General features: G+C 41.9%; 1 protein-coding gene across 3 annotated transcripts; it reads left to right on the top strand.

The window, feature by feature from the left end:
* The first annotated feature begins 347 nt into the window (after positions 1-347).
* On the top strand, positions 348-13338 carry LOC106609753 (uncharacterized). Of its 3 annotated transcripts, XM_082977841.1 has the most exons (6): positions 348-622; positions 1768-2965; positions 3168-4505; positions 4705-4831; positions 5049-5129; positions 11514-13338. In XM_082977841.1, exons 1-3 carry the CDS (start codon positions 457-459, stop codon positions 3328-3330), a joined length of 1527 nt encoding a protein of 508 aa, XP_082833967.1. In that variant the 5' UTR covers positions 348-456; the 3' UTR covers positions 3331-4505; positions 4705-4831; positions 5049-5129; positions 11514-13338. The 3 variants fall into 3 exon arrangements, with proteins under 3 accessions (XP_082833967.1, XP_082833966.1, XP_082833968.1); XM_082977840.1 differs by having other exon boundaries at positions 3168-4831; XM_082977842.1 differs by lacking the exon at positions 5049-5129 and having other exon boundaries at positions 3168-4831.
* The last annotated feature ends 4681 nt before the right edge of the window (positions 13339-18019 follow it).

Genomic DNA, 18019 nt, shown 5'->3' with positions numbered 1-18019 from the left:
TTAGTGCATGCTAGTCCATCACTTCCAAGCCATTGCAGGTCTGTTAATTTAGTTCATGCAAGAAATTATCATCCTAGATTACTTTATGACTTAATATAACCATTTCCTGTTTCCCCACATGTGTTATATATTTCCATCAGTGGAAGCTGGTGGGAGGAGCTATAGGAGGACAGGGTGATTGTAATGGCTGGAATGGAATAAACGGAATGGATGTGTTTGATACCGTTCCATCCGTCCTCCTGTAGCTCCTCCCACCAGCCTCCATTATCGTTGGTCTGTAGCGTGTAGTAAAAAACCCATCCACATGGTGATGCTGTGGTGTTTTTATGGGCTCGCCACCCGCTGACAAAAACAGGAAAAGACAACCCGGAAGTAAAACTTCGAGCGGGTTTGTTTTGTTCTTGCCTCGTGAACGTATACATACTAGCAGAATACCCAACTCTCAGTCCCTGAAACATGTCTAAACTACAGTTGTTTCGTATGTTCTTAAACGAGCGTTTAACAGCGGCAGCTGTGGAGATTTTCGGGACAGTTGAGCAAACGGTAGTGGAGTACCAGGAGGAGAATGATCGGCTACGGAGACTACTGCGGGTCACACCGGATATAAAACGATGCAGAATAGGTTCGTATGTAGATCTACTGATTTGCTAGCAGTTCTGCTTCATAAATAAACTTTTTAGGCGGTCAGTGATCACCATTTCAATATGCTTTATTAACTGTTACCACAGTTTCTAAACCCCGAGGCTCAACATCGTCAGACTTCCGGGAACGTTTGCGAAGCAAGACTCGGCAGACCAGACCGGGGTTTGAGAAGTCAATGAGAAAAGTGAACTATCACTCCTTAGTTGTTCATTTTCTCGATTTCTAAAGACACAACCCAGATTCAAACAAATGTTTTAAGTAGGTGAACATGTCATTACTACAACCTTATGAAAGTGCCAAATTGACACGTTTTTATGTTCGTCAAAAACGACTGAGGGGGTGCCTAAGAGTTGACCGCTTGCACATGCGCAGTTTGGCGGGAGACGAACGTTGACGTTCTCACCAGGGGTCTGTCCATTTCGTTTGAACCAGAATTTTCTGCGAATTAGATTAGCTAGCTAACGTCGTCATGACATTGCCCTACAGGCGTGATCTGGGATTTCTATTGGAGAATCAGTTAATACATATCTTCCTACCTAACCATCTTTTTCTAATACCAGTGCTAAAACATATTCTCATTATATATGAACTTGTATTATGTTTTACATGAGTAATAACTAGCTTATTATCTAACGTTTATTGATAAGTAATTGAAAGTAGATTCTAGTTGATCAATTTTTCAATTGGAATTTTTGTTAACTTGAATCTACTTCCCCAGAGGCCTTCATTGAAACAATAATAAAGTGTGGTCACCCTGCCTCTATTTTTGGTAAAAGGTGAGGAATGAGCCTGGAGAAATGTAACCACTCTCAAATTCATAGACTGATTAATGGATGCAAGATGACCATCCATGATGTCAACATTATAGTTTTAACCATGTTTTGTGGCTATTTTTACATTGTTTACAAACATTGGAGTAAAACAAGATAATATTTTGCGTTGTGATGGGGGACGACAGTTGAACTGAGCTCAGGAGGCATTTATACATTCTATTCTTCAACAATCATTTATAACTCAAAACAGTTATGTAGCAACTAAGGATTCTAGCTTTAACTTCTAATGGACCCCAACCCTGATGTCTAAAAGCTGTATAGAGAACCTCTGCTCCTCTCTCCTTTCCTCCAGATTCCCTGCAGCTCTCTCTCACTGTCTCTGAAGAGGAGGTTCTCCCTGAGCAGCAGCACTGTGAGCAGGAGTGGAGCCCCAGTCTGGGGCAGGAGAACCCAGAGCTTCCACAGATTAAAGAGGAACAGGAGGAACTCAGGACCAGTCAGGAGGAAGAGCAGCTTCAAGGGCTGGAGGCTGATATCATTGAGTTCAAATTTACTCCTTCCTGTGTGAAAAGTGAATGTGATCAGGAGGACCCACTTCAGCCCTTCACTTCTCCCCAAACCCAGACTGTGGAGAACAGAGAGTGTGACCCTAAACAAGTGGATCTCACACCTTTTGTTACTGTGACCCACCTAAAGGGTCTCCACATTCCCTGTGACCCTCCAGATAACCACAACGGTGCCTCCCGCCAAAGCTCAGCCGTAATCAGCGACCCAGTAGGACTTAACAGCAACCCGCCATTGGATCCCAGCTCATCATTGAATCCAAACCCATCAATAGGTGAACACTGTTCCAAACCCAGCACCACGTCTACAAAAACTCACCACTGCAGTGACTGTGGTGAAATGTTTGCTCTGAAAGCTGACCTGAAGAGGCATGTGACTCTTGCCATGCAGAGACCCAGTGAATGCCGCTTCTGCAACAAACGCTACAACTCCAGCTGTAAACTGAAGGCCCATTCCCAACTCTGTCGCGGTAGGAAACCCTGCACCAGCCCTGTTTGTAGCAAGACCTTCAAACTCAACGCAGATCTGTCCAAGCACATGAGGATTCACACTGGGGAGAAAACATTTAGTTGTGGTTACTGTGGGAAGGGCTTCAATCGCAAGGGGAACCTTACTGATCATATTCCTATTCACACAGGGGAGAAAGCATTTAACTGTGCTGACTGCGGGAAAAGATTCAGTCAGAAGGGGACCCTACGGAAGCATAGACTGACTCACACTGTAGAGAAACAATTTATCTGTGGAGACTGTGGGAAAAGCTTCTATCAGAAGGGGGACCTAAGTAGGCATATACGGACTCACACAGGAGAGAAACTTTTTATCTGTGGTGACTGTGGGAAAAGCTTCAATTTGAAGGGGAACCTAAAGAAGCATGAACTGACTCACACAGAAGATAAACCATTTAGCTGTGGTGACTGTGGGAAAAGCTTCAATCACAAGTCTAACTTACTGACGCATGTTAAAAACATCCACAAAGGAGGAAAACAGTATGAAATCTTAAAGAAGAACTATTTAGTCACAAAATTAGAATAAAAAGGCAGGATGTGGACAATACACGGTCATAGACTCACATCCGGTGGTTGGTGAAGGACGATACGATGATACCTCTCCTAGGGATCTGCTCTCCATGCTTCAGGATTAAAGTTCCTCTGATCTATTCTATTGGTAACCTGCTGTTTCTCTCCACAGTGCTCTCTGCTACTCTCTGGTCTACATGGAGGGCCGAGCTACTTTACATCTGTCTGGAAGGAGAGATGGAGGTCACAGAATGAGGGTTCTAGTCTCAACACTTTCCAAGGCTTTAGAGGAAAATACAAACTTTTCAGGTCATGTGACAACTGCCATCCTCTAACAGTGGCACTGCTAACACGTTTGTTAAATGTATGCCCTTTGGATAAAAGCTTCTGCTAAATGGCATATACAATGGAGTCTGATATGATTGACGTCCTTGATAAATATGAGCAATAATGACTGTATAAAATAAATAATTCAAATGCTGAGCTATTTTGTGTGCTTAAAAAAATTGGGAAAGTATATTATTTTATATGAATACAAATGTTCAGAAAAATAATACCTTTTTTTCTCTTAGAAGAGTAATGGTAAACATTAACACCCCTGAATATTCTAATAAATAAAGTAGACAAAATACTACATCAATCCTGTGACTCTACGAACTCTACAAACGTTTGTTTTGGTTTCAGATTATTTTGTGCCCAATAGAAATGAATGGTAAATAATGTATTGTCATTTTTGAGTCAGTTTTATTGCAAATAAGAATACCTTTTGGGGGAAAATTGTATTAGTATAAAATAATACCTTATAGCAAAGTATTTGAATGATTTATTTTGTACAGTCATTATTGCTAATCTTTATCAAAGATAATTTTATAATAATTTTAGATCCCACTGTATTATGAACTCAGTGGTGACACTTCTGCTTTCCTACCACTAAAGATGTCTCCCCACTAGATGGCACTGTTTAAGATGTCTCCCCACTAGATGGCACTGTTTAAGATGTCTCCCCACTAGATGGCACTGTTTAAGATGTCTCCCCACTAGATGGCACTGTTTAAGATGTCTCCCCACTAGATGGCACTGTTTAAGATGTCTCCCCACTAGATGGCACTGTTTAAGATGTCTCCCCACTAGATGGCACTGTTTAAGATGTCTCCCCACTAGATGGCACTGTTTAAGATGTCTCCCCACTAGATGGCACTGTTTAAGATGTCTCCCCACTAGATGGCACTGTTTAAGATGTGACTGCAGTATCCCTGTATATCAAACCTGTTAGTCATTTCATCTTATTTTCCAGAGACCTATGAGGGCATATTGTAAAATAAATCATTGCTATAAATCATAAACCATTACTAAACACATGTTATTACAGCCAAACAGGACCATGCTAAGCTGAACCAGACATGACTGACCATGGGAATGAGGGAATATGTTATAGATGTTGTGTACTGTGGGGTCAGAGGTGACTAAATCAGGATTAGGTTCACAACACCAGGAGAGTCAAAGTAAACAGGTGTGTGTTATCCAGATTGACCACAATGTGGAGGAGTGGGACTTTAACTGTATGCATTAGTCTACTACAATAGAAAGAGGTGTAGACTGGGTATCTGCTTAAATGTTCCCAAAAGGAGGACATCTTTCATTCTATACATACAGGCTTCTAGACTAATGAATGTTGAGTAAATAAAACTAAACACATGTTTGCTCCTCAGTGTCCCTCTGATTAAGAGGTGTCTGCATGACATCCTACTACAGCAAAAGGAAATCAGCTAGCTGGCCAATGAGGTGGATCTATTACACTAACAAGGATCCTTCCAGTAGCCTACAACAACATGAGAAGTGAGAATGTCTATTGTATATTTCATCCCTCTTTCCTTCCCTGTGTGTGTGTGTGTGTGTGTGTCTCTCACTCTCAGCCAGACCGACCAGACATGACTCAACTTTCTTTTTCATTGGTTTAATCTATAAAGGTTACCTTTAAGCATGCCATTTGTTCCCCAGTCTCCCAAGTGAACTAATTCAGTGACATACAGTATGTTCTCTCTCTGATCCTCAGGAGAGAGTGTTTGGTTACCACAGGACCACTGGCTAGAAGAGCAGTAGGTTACAGGCCTATAACTATCAGGATGGGCATACTGTAGGTATACATGCATGGGTACTGACTGTGTGTTTGTGCATACGTGTCCAGCCAGCTGTGTATTTACATTTTAGTAATTTCCTAGACACTCTTGTGCAGAGTAACAATTAGTGCATTCATTTTAAGATGGCTAGGTGAGACAACCACATAGTGTCATGAGTAAAAATGTACTAACTGTTTGAGTGTCAACAGTTGGACTCAACAGTGTAAAGCCCTGTTCCCATGAATTATGTACTCTCAGTCTGAGTGGAACACAGTGAAGTGCTTCCTTCTAGTTACTGGCGTGAAGTTGTGGGTAAAATAATGATGACAATATGTTGCCAGACATTCGCACAACAGGACATCAGAGAGGGATAATCAAATTCATTCATGAAGCCCTTCTTACATCAGCCGTTGTCTCAAAGTGCTATACAGAAACCCAGCTTAAAACCCCCCAACAGCAAGCAATGCAGATGTAGAAGCACGGTGGCTAGGAAGAACTCCCTAGAAAGGCTGGAACCTAGGAAGAAACCTAGAGAGGAACCAGGCTATGAGGGGTGGCCAGTCCTCTTCTGGCTGTGCCGGGTGGAGATTATAACAGTACATGGCCACAGATGTTCATTGATGACCAGCGGGGTCAAAAAAAAATAATAATCTCAGTGCTCATAGCCGAGCATTCAGAGTTGGAGATAGCAGGTGCGGTAGAGAGAGAGAGTCGAAAACAGCAGGTCCGGGACAAGGTAGCACGTCCAGTGAACAGGTCAGGTTTCCATAGCCACAGGCAGAACAGTTGAAACTGGAGCAGCAGCACGACCAGGTGGACTGGGGACAGCAAGGAGTCATCAGGCTAGGTAGTTCTGAGGCATGGTCCTAGGGCTCAGGTCCTCCGAGAGAAAAGAGTTAGAGGGAGCATACTTAAATTTACACAGGACACCGGATAAGACAGGATAAATACTCCAGATATAACAGACTGATCCTAGCCCCCTGCCACATAAACTATTGCAGCATAAATACTGGAGGCTGAGACGGGGGTTCGGGAGACGCTGTAGCCCCGTCCGACAGTACCCCCGGACAGTGCCAACCAGGCAGGATATAATCCCACCCACTTTGCCAAAGCACAGCCCCCACACCACTAGAGGGATATCTTCAAACCACCAACTTACTACCCTGAGACAAGGCCGAGTATAGCCCACATAGATCTCCCCCACAGCACAAACCCGAGCGGGGCGACAACCCGGACCGGAAGATCACGTCAGTGACTCAACCCACTCAAGTGACGCACCCCTTCTAGTGACGGCATGGAAGAGCACCAGTAAGCCAATGACTCAGCCCCCGTAATAGGGTTAGAGGCAGAGAATCCCAGTGGAGAGAGGGGAACTGGCCAGGAAGGGAATGGGAGGAATGGGATATTCGGGAGGTTCTGGGTCAAGGTTTGGCTTTTTCAAGAGAGGCTTTATTACTGCCACTTTTAGTGAGTTTGGTACACATCCGGTGCATAGGGAGGCATTTATTATGTTCAACATAGGAGGGCCAAGCACAGGAAGCAGCTCTTTCAGTAGTTGGAATAGGGTCCAGTATGTAGCTTGGGATCTAACATTAAGTAGCCCTATTTTGAGATGTGAGATATCACAATCTCTTTCAATAATGACAGGAATGGAGGAGGTCTTTATTCCAGTAAGATTGCTAAAGCGAACACCGCCATGTTAAGTTTTGCCCAACCTAGATCGAGGAACAGACACGGTCTCAATGGGGATAGCTGAGCTGAATACACTGACTGTGCAAGTGGCAGACTCCACTAAGCTGGCAGGCTGGCTAACAGCCTGCTGCCTGGCCTGTACCCTAGCTCATTGAGGAACTAGAGGATTTAGAGCCCTGTCTATGTTCATAGATGAGATGAGAGCACCCCTCCAGCTAGGATGGAGTCCGTCACTCCTCAGCAGGCCAGGCTTGGTCCTGTTTGTGGGTGAGTCCCAGAAAGAGGGCCAATTATCTACAAATTCTATCTTTTGGGAGGGTCAGAAAACAGTTTTCAACCAACGATTTAGTCACAACAGTGCCCCCTCAGTATTCAATTGTGCCCTCTCCTGTTTCTCTCTATCAGTGGAGGCTGCTGAGGGGAGGACGGCTCATAATAATGGCTACAATGGAGTCAACAGAATGGCATCAAACACAAAGATGTGTTTCCATGTGGTTGATACCACTCCATTGACTCCATTCCAGACATTATTATGAGTCATCCTCCCCTCAGCAGCCTCCACTGCCTTAGATCTAGCACACCAAATACATCAATAGTTTAAGCATTTGTTTCAGAACAGTGATTAAAATATATTTTTCGCAATACTGACCAAAAAAAAATCTATCTTAAGGGGGTTAGCCAGCAGTGACGGAGTTGACAACAAATACTAAAAACAGACAAACTCAGCAAAAAAAAGAAACGTCCTCTCACTCTCAACTGCGTTTATTTTCAGCAAACTTAACGTGTAAATATTTGTATGAACATAACAAGATTCAACAACTGAGACAGAAACTTAACAAGTTCCACAGACATGTGACTAACAGAAATTGAATAATGTGTCCCTGAACAAAAAGGGGGGGGGGGGGCAAAATCAAAAGTAACAGTCAGTATCTGGTGTGGCCACCAGCTGCATTAAGTACTGCGGTGCATCTCCTCCTCATGGACTGTACCAGATTTGCCAGTTCTTGCTGTGAGATGTTACCCCACTCTTACACCAAGGCAGCTGCAAGTTCCTGGACATTTCTTGGGGTAGATCCGGGCTCTTCGTTGGCCATGGCAGAACACTGACATTCCTGTCTTGCAGGAAATCACACACAGAACGAGCAGTATGGCTGGTGGCATTGTCATGCTGGAGGGTCATGTCAGGATGAGCCTGCAGGAAGGGTACCACATGAGGGAGGAGGATGTCTTCCCTGTAACGCACAGCATTGAGATTGCCTGCAATGACAACAAGCTCAGTCCAATGATGCTGTGACACACCGCCCCAGACCATGACGGACCCTCCAAATCAATCCCGCTCCAGAGTACAGGCCTCGGTGTAACGGTCATTCCTTCGACGATAAACTTGAATCCGACCATCACCCCTGGTGAGACAAAACTGCGACTCGTCAGTGAAGAGCACTTATTGCCAGTCCTGTCTGGTCCAGCGACGGTGGGTTTGTGCCCATAGGCGACGTTGTTGACGGTGATGTCTGGTGAGGACCTCCCTTACAACAGACCTACAAGCCCTCAGTTCAGCCTCTCTCAGCCTATTGCGAACAGTCTGAGCACTGATGGAGGGACTGTGCGTTCCTGGTGTAGCTCGAGGAGTTGTTGTTGCCATCCTGTACCTGTCCTGTAGGTGTGATGTTCAGATGTACCGATCCTGTGCAGGTGTTGTTACACGTGGTCTGCCACTGCGAGGATGATCAGCTGTCTGTCCTGTCTCCCTGTAGCGCTGTCTTAGACGTCTGACAGTACGGACATTGTAATTTATTGTCCTGGCCACATCTGCAGTCCTCATGCCTCCTTGCAGCATGCCTAAGGCACGTTCACACGGATGAGCAGGGACCCTGGGCATCTTTCTTTTGGTGTTTTTCAGAGTCAGTAGAAAGGCCTCTTTAGTGTCCTAAGTTTTCATAACTGTGACCTTAATTGCCTACTGTCTTTAAGCTGCTAGTGTCTTAATGACTGTTCCACAGGTGCATGTTCATTAATTGTTTATGGTTCATTGAACAAGCATGGGAAACAGTGTTTAAACCCTTTACAATGAAGATCTGTGAAGATATTATGATTTTTACGAATTATCTTTGAAAGACAGGGTCCTGAAAAAGGGACATTTCTTTTTTTGCTGAGTTTATTTTCATGATCTGATGTCATGAGCCAGCTGGCCAGGGGGAAGTGTGGTTGGTTTGTTTAAAGGTCCTGAACTGTCATTATGAAAATGTACTTTTTCTGTCATGGCTAACAACCAGGAAGTTTGAAAAGACAGGCTGTTGGCAGGGAGCTTATATTCATGAGCTCGTCTTGACTGACAGCTCTTTGAAACGCCTATGTCAAGCAACTTGGATGCATTGTTGCAGTAACAAAAATCTCAAGCAGATTTGGTGATGCACAATGCAACTCAAACAACATTGAATTTGCATCAATGATATCCTTATTTTTTTTGTACATCTCCTGTTTTGTTGGAGTTCACAGCAGCACTGTCGGATGAGTTGACTTGACAACTACGTCTGAGTTTTGAAAGACACTTTTCCCCCCTTTTGTTCCATACTAGCTGAAGACCTACATAGCCAGTAACTAGCTAATACCAGATACAGATGAAAGGGGAAACATGTAAGTATATTTGCCATAGATGAATAGACTAAATGATATTTGCTGACAGCCTACAGTCAAATTTTGTCACCAGAAGAGTAGCTCTCTGCTTTGAAAATGTTACGCAAGCCTCGAAGCACCGGTGTTGTGCAACTTGGTCTCAGAACAATTTGTAAGATTTGGTATATAATCCGTTCCCAACATTTAGTATGATATATTACTTTAGGTTAAGTTATGAATGTCATAGCCTTCGTACAATATCATATGAATTAGAGAAGCTATTGTATCATACGTCTTACCTGGTCGGTCAATAGCACATGAATTGGATGACCTAGCTTATCATTCGTATTTGAGGAGCTCTATAGTATTATTATTCTCTGAGACCAGGTTGCTTGTTGCATCATAACAACAGGAGAATTATGCAGAGAATTGACATTGGTGGTTAGGAGAACTAACGACAAAGGTTAGGAGAATTTACGTAGCAGGTTAGGAATTAATTCGGTTAAAGTTAGGGGAAGGTTTAGCTAAAATGCTACAGTTGTCCCCGACACAATTCAAAGGGAATTGTTGAAATCAAAACCCCAACCCTCTAAATCACGACGAACTCTTGTACTCAAATCTCACAACTCAGTTTTGGAAGATACTTTATGACCAAAATTACCTACCATTATGGCACAGGAATAAATGTTTCTGACTTATGTCAATGTCACATGCTGTTTTCAACGAGAGAAATTGGTTCTTGAGTTCAGTTCTGCTTTAAGATGCATGTTAGAAATAGGCGGGGTTTATGACTGTGGCTGTGCCAGCTAGTGACGACTGTCTAAAGTCTCTATAGAGAACCTCGAATATGAGGTAGGCATCTTACATTCCACTTCCCTTTATTGCCTCAAAATGCTATTTTTTTCTAAAATTGTGAATCCATGCCATTATGTAGCAGGATGTGAGTGTGACAAAAGCTTATCATATATCCTACTAAATGAAATGAATTATTAGAACCACAATGTGCAGATAGTGTGGTTTCACATCAAATAAATCAAAATATTGTGCTTTTGCCGTGATTCGACCCTGTCTTATCGTTAGTGTTCCATGGTTCCCAACCCTACCTGCTGAGCTACTGCTCAATTGTTGTAACTTAAAAAAATAAAAATTATAAATACGCTGTAATCTCACATTTTGCAACACACGTTTCTAAAAAGCATGTGATCAAACAAAGCTTCGGACATCATTGATTACGGGGTAATTTACATTTTATACAAGCATCAGCTGTACTTTTGTAAAGGATCAGACTGCTTTGAAAATGTTACACGAGCCTCGAAGCACTGGTGTCATTTGGTATGTAAATCCGTTCCCTATATTTAGTATGATGTATTACATTTGGTTACATTATGAATGCCATAGCCTTCATACAATATCATATGAATTAGAGAAGCTATAGTATCATACGTCTTACCTGGTCGTACAATAGCATTCTAATTAGTTGAGCTAACTTATCTGTATTTGAGGAGCTATAGTATTATACGTCTTTCTCTGAGACCAGTTTGCTTGTTGCATCATACCAACAAAGGAGAATTATGGGGAAAATTTACATTGGGGGTTAGGAGAACTAACAACAAAGGTTAAGAGAAAACTCTAGGGAGTTTTTCCTAGCCACCGTGCTTCTTTCACATGCATTGCTTGCTGTTTGTGGTTTTAGGCTGGGTTTCTGTACAGCACTTTGAGATATCAGCTGATGTACGAAGGGCTATATAAATACATTTGATTTGGTTAAGGTTAGGCGAAGGGTTAGCTAAGATACTACAGTTGTCTCCAGCACGACTCAAAGGCTATTGTGGAAATCTAAACCCAACCCTCAAATCTCACAACTCTGTTTTGGAAGATACTTTATGACCAAAATGTACCAACCATTTTGACACTGGAATATATTTTTCTGACATATCGATGTCACAAATGCTGTTTTCAATGAGAGAGATTTGGTTCTTGAGTTCAGTTCTGCTTTAAGAAGATGCATTTTAGAAATAGGCGGGGTTTATGACTGTGGCTGTGCCAGCTAGTGACGACTGTATAGATAACCTCTGCTCCTCTCTCCTTTCCTCCAGACTCCCTGCAGCTCTCTCTCACTGTCTCTGAAGAGGAGGTTCTCCCTGAGCAGCAGCACTGTGAGCAGGAGTGGAGCCCCAGTCTGGGGCAGGAGAACCCAGAGCTTCCACAGATTAAAGAGGAACAGGAGGAACTCAGGACCAGTCAGGAGGAAGAGCAGCTTCAAGGTCTGGAGGCTGATTTCAAATTCACTCCTTCCTGTGTGAAAAGTGAATGTGATCAAGAGGACCTACTTCAGTCCTTGACTCTTCCCCAAACCCAGACTGTGGAGAACAGAGTGCATGACCCTAAACAAGTGGATCTCACACCTTTTGTTACTGTGACCCACCTTAAGGGTCTCTACATTTCATGTCACCCTCTATATGATCAAAACAATGCCTCTAGCCACAGCTCAGCCGTAAGCAGTGACCCAGTAGGACTTGACAGCAGCCCATCATTGGATCCCAGCCCGTCATTGGATCCCAGCCCGTCATTGAATCCCAGCCCGTCATTGAATCCCAGCCCGTCATTGAATCCAAACCTATCAATAGGTGAACACTGTTCCAAACCCAGCACCACGTCTAGAAAAACTCACCACTGCAGTGACTGTGGTGAAATGTTTGCTCTGAAAGCTGACCTGCAGAAGCATGTGCCTTTCTACAAGAAGAGACTCAGTGAATGTCGCTTCTGCAGAATACGCTACGACTCCACCTGTACACTGACGGCCCATATCCTTCTCTGTCACAGTGGGAAGTGTGGTGACTGTGGGAAAAGCTTCCATCGCAAGCAACACTTAACAATGCACATGGTGACTCATACAGGAGAGAAACCATTTAGCTGTGGTGACTGCGGGAAGAGTTTTAGTCAAAAGGGGACCCTAACCTTGCATATTCTTACTCACACAGGAGAGAAACCATTTAGCTGTGGTGACTGTGGGAAAAGCTTCACTCGGAAGGGGACCCTAAAGATGCATATACGGACTCATACAGGAGAGAAACCATTTAGCTGTGGTGACTGTGGGAAAGATTTCAGTTATAAACAGACCTTGTCTTTACATATGCTGACTCACACAGGAGAGAAATCATGACTGGGGAAAGCTTAAGTCAGAAGGGGAACCTAAGGGACCATAAACTGATTCTGTAACATCTATTTCTCCCTCCAGACAGATGTAAAGTAACTAGACCAGAGAGTAGCAGAGAGCACTGTGGAGAGAAACAGCAGGTTACCAATAGAATAGATCAGAGGAACTTTAATCCTGAAGCATGGAGAGCAGATCCCTAGGAGAGGTATCATCGTATCGTCCTTCACCAACCACCGGATGTGAGTCTATGAGCGTGTATTCAGTCTCTCAACACTGTCTGAGGCTTTTTAGAGGAAAATACTGCCTTTTCAGGTCATGTCACAAGTCTGACTGTGGCACTTCTAATGAACTCAGTGCTGACACTTCTCCTTTCTCCCCACTAGATGGTACTGTTGGACATGTTACCCATTACTAAACTACACACACACTGTATTATAGCTAAACAGGACCATGCTAAACTGAACCAGACATGACTGACCTGGACAGGACTGACCATAAGGGGATGTCATAGAATAAATGGTGTGTACTGTGGGGTCAAAGGTGACTGTAAAATGATTTGGTTGTCAACACCAGGAGTGTCAAAGTACAAATGTGTGTTATTCAGATTTATCCCAATGTGGAGGAGTATACATTACTACAATAGAAAGAGGTGTAGACTGGTTATCTGCTTAAATGTTCCCAAAAGGAGGACATCTTTCATTCTATACATACAGGCTTCTAGACTAATGAATGTTGAGTAAATAAAACTAAACACATGTTTGCTCCTCAGTGTCCCTCTGATTAAGAGGTGTCTGCATGACATCCTACTACAGCAAAAGGAAATCAGCTAGCTGGCCAATGAGGTGGATCTATTACACTAACAAGGATCCTTCCAGTAGCCTACAACAACATGAGAAGTGAGAATGTCTATTGTATATTTCATCCCTCTTTCCTTCCCTGTGTGTGTCTCTCACTCTCAGCCAGACCCACCAGACATGACTCAACTTTCTTTTTCATTGGTTTAATCTATAAAGGTTACCTTTAAGCATGCCATTTGTTCCCCAGTCTCCCAAGTGAACTAAATCAGTGACATACAGTATGTTCTCTCTCTGATCCTCAGCAGAGAGTGTTTGGTTACCACAGGACCACTGGCTAGAATAGCAGTAGGTTACAGGCCTAGAACTACATGCATGGGGACGGACTGTGTTTGTGCGCACATGTCCAGCCAGCTGCGTATTTACATTTTTGTCATTTACTAGACACTCTTATCCTCTAGGGGCTAGGGGGCAGTATTTTCACGGCGGATGAAAAACGTACCCAATTTAAACAGGTTACTACTCTGGCCCCGAAAATAGAATATGCATATTATTACTAGAGTTGAATAGAAAACACTCTGAAGTTTCTAAAACTGTTTGAATGGTGTCTGTGAGTATAACAGAACTCATATGGCAGGCAAAAAAACAGAACATTTGAATCAGGAAGTGGGAGAATTTAGAAATGTAGTTTTTGTTTTGAATCCCTTGGAAAACTACAGTGACATAGGATTTACGTTACACCTCCTAACTCTTCCATTGGCTGTCAACAATCTTCATGAACTGGTTTCAACCGTCAGCTGTTACCGGGCAGATCATTTTGGCTCAGTCAATCATTGGCCAGTCTGAGGAGAGGTGTCTTATGATGCGCGTGGACGTGACGTCATCGTTTTTATATTTTTCTTCTGGGATGAATAGCTATTGCCGGTTGTAAAATTATCGCAATTTTACGTTTGATTGTAAACATCGTTTGACGTGTTTCTACAAACGGTAATGGAACTTTGAACATTTCGTCTATGGATTTGCATCCACGCCACATGGCATTGTAAAGTGTTCTTGTGGAAGTGGGTGCCCATCCGAGTGCATTCTGCCAAAGATCAGCAAAGGTAAGTAAATATTTTGAACATATTGTTAGAGATTTGTCGACGCCGTGGTTGTAGGCTAACTGTATAGCTTAGCATTGAAGGCTAAGTTCTGTACTCAGAATATTGAACAATGTGCTTTTTCCGTAACGTTATTTTGAAATCTGACAAAGTGGTTGCATAAAGGAGTAGATTATCTCTAATTCTTTAAATAATTGTTATACATTTTTTCAACGTTTATGAGTTCTTCCGTAAATTAAATGTGCCTATTCACCGGAGGTTATGGGGAGAAAACATTTTCTGAACGTCATGCGCCAATGTAAAAATTGGGTTTTTGGATATAAATATAAACTTAATCGAACAGAAAATGCATGTATTGTCTAACATGATGTCCTAGGAGTGTCATCTGATGAAGATTGTCAAAGGTTAGTGCTTAATTTTAGCTGTATATCTGGTCTTGTGATGGCTATCGTGCTTGGAAAATGGCTTTTGCTGAGGTCCTATGCTAAAATATTCTAATGTTTTTCTTTCACCGTAAAGCCTTTTTGAAATCGGACAATGCGATTGGATTAACGAGTAGAGTATCTTTAAAATGCTGTATAATACTTGAATTTTAATTTTGAGATTATTTTGTTTTGAATATTGCGCCGTGCTATCTCAGTGGTTGTTGTCCAACCAATCGCGTTATCGGGATTGTTTCCTCAAGAGATTCAGAGCAACAATTAGTGCATTCATCTTAAAATGGCTAGGTGAGACAACCACATGTCACAGTTGTAGTAAGTACATTTTCCCTCATGACACTAACTGTTTGAGTATCAACAGTTGGACTCAAGTGTTAAGCTCTGTTTCCATGACTTATGTACTTGCAGTCTGAGTGGAACACAGTGTAGTGCTGCCGTCTAGTGACTGACTTGTGAAGTTGTGGGTAAAGTAATGATGACAATATGTTGTCAGACATTCGCACAACAGGACAAAGCAGCACAACAGGACATTATAGAGAGATAGTCACAACACTCTCCTGTTTCTCTCTCTACTAGATCTCCTAGTATCCTGTGGAGTGAAACGGAAGTCAGTGTTCTGGTAACAGTATTCTCTCTCTTCTCACTTGCACGCTAGCCCGTCCTGTCCTGTGCATGAGTGACTGCCTTGGGGGCAAAGTCGGGTTCCTTTTGGAAGGTAAAGTGAATAAATCCCTTTTGGAATGCACAGATGTGTGATAAAGCTCGCCAAAATCAAGGTGGACAGCTCAGGGGTTCTTGAAAGTCGGAACAATTCTTGTCCAGCAGGAAACTTTATTTTTGTAGTTGAAAAATATGTATTTTCTTGCATTATTTGAGAAAAACAATGTAGGGGAATTTTATAATATTTTTCATATTAATTTCCATGTCTGCTCTTTGCCCTTGTCCGGAGCAAAGGATCCCAATTTCAAACCCTCAGGGTTTAAAATTCTAAAAACGAGCAATAATGAATATTAACTGAAAAAGTATAATATGTAGATCCTTGCAATAACCGTGTCTGACTTTAAATAATAATTCTCTCAAAACTGTGATTCCTAGAAAATTGTGTCTGGAGATTTGGTCAACTCATTCAGATTTGTCTAAAATTAATAAATTAATCAGGAATGAGCAAGGACCCCTTCTTCATCTCCTCATTACATGTAGTGCAACAAGACCAGTGTCTTATGTTATAAACTTTTAATAGATTTAACCAAACAATATTGAAATCACCATGGTCACAACCATAAACTATCAACTCCGTCTCCCTGATAGAATATTATATTTGGTTCAAACATGTTGAAGCAGCTGAGGAAAAAGAAAATTGCTACTTTGCATACCACTTGAAGGAAGTAACATAACATTTTTGTCAACTCTGTAAAACATCAGATTTTGTCTGACGTCTACTCTGTCAGAGTGCTGAAAGATCTGTTTTTAGTCTTGATTTTCAAATGAAGAATTTTCTGTGTTTTACAAATATTTGTATGGACTTATTTTTTGTGGCACAAATAAGTCTGTCTTTAGTATTTGTTGTCAACTCCGTCACTGCTGGCTAACCCCCTGGAGATAGATTTTTTTGTTGGTCAATATTGAGAAAATATATTTGAATCACTGTTCTGAAACAAATGCTTAAACTATTGATGTATTTGCTGTGCTAGATCTAAGGCAGTGGAGGCTGCTGAGGGGAGGATGGCTCATAATAATGTCTGGAATGGAGTCAATGGAGTGGTATCAACCACATGGAAACACATCTTTGTGTTTGATGCCATTCTGTTGACTCCATTGTAGACATTATTTATGTTGGGCTCCCAAGTGGCACAGCGGCATAAGGCACAACACCTCAGTGCAAGAGTCATCACTGTAGTACCTGGTGCATCACATCATCCGACCATGATTGGGAGTCCCATAAGACAGCACACAATTGACCCAGCATCATCCAGGTTTGGTCGGGGTAGGCCGTCATTGTAAATAAGAACTGACTTGAGAATTTGTTCTTAACTGACTTGCCTAGTTAAATAAAGGTTAAATTAAAAATATATGTATTATTATGAGCTGTCCTCCCCTCAGCAGCCTCCAGTGATCTAAGGGATAATTTTTAACTTTATAAATGTTGTTTTATGTTCTCAAACTATAAAGATATGCTAAAATGCGAACTAAATTAGCCCTAGAGCATTATATAGTGCAGGGATGGGCAACTTTGATGAGGGTGGGGACCACAAAAAATATGCACTCATCATGAAGTTTTAGAGTTAATTTTGTGCAATTCTACACATTTTGCCAAGAGCCGGAGAGAAAGTTTGCTGCAATTCTACACATTTTGCCATAGGGTGAAGGGAAATGTTTGCAGTTTTTAATATATTATCTGAGTGAGACCAAATCAAAAAGGTCCCGCCATCCGGTTATTGGACCATGATTACTAAGTTTAGATAGCTGGCTGCTAAACTCATTTCCTTGTCTAAAAATATTTTGCTGACATGGCTAATTGAGTGACTGTCAGTGGCTGACATAAGAGAGAAACTGCTGATGCACAACCAAATTTCAATATTGCACCTTGTGTATTTTACTACATTACATTAGATAGTCTAACTCTCAACAATAAGTTGACTGACTTTTTTTTAAATGTATATACTTTTTACAAAAATTGATCAGAGGGCCTTCAAAAGGTCGGGTCACCAGTTGCCCATTCCTGATATAGCGCTATAAAATAAAACAAAACGTTTGGAGATTTGTATTACATATTTGAATAATTTAATGTTAGAATGAAATAATCAAGACCTGTAAACACTTGTTGGACAATGTAAAAATGAAAATGCCTTTTATGGTGTCTAATGAAGTTCACATAAATCCAGTTAGTTGCATTTTCAGAAAGAAATTTAAGAATTATGAGGTTATTTGGGCCATCAAAATGTATATTTCATATGTTGTTTAATATTAAGAAAAATATTTGTGTGAAAAAGGCAGTTTGTCCCGTCTTTCAAGAATCCCTGAGCTTCAGTATCTATTCCCAGTATCATTGGTCTGTAGCGTGTAGTAAAACCCCATCACCATGGGGACGCTGTGATTTGTTTCTGGACTCAT

Source organism: Salmo salar, chromosome 07 (assembly GCF_965601325.2).
Source record: "Salmo salar chromosome 07, fSalSal1, whole genome shotgun sequence".
NCBI classification, from domain to species: Eukaryota; Metazoa; Chordata; class Actinopteri; order Salmoniformes; family Salmonidae; genus Salmo; species Salmo salar.
This window is presented reverse-complemented; position numbering and strand designations above follow the sequence as displayed.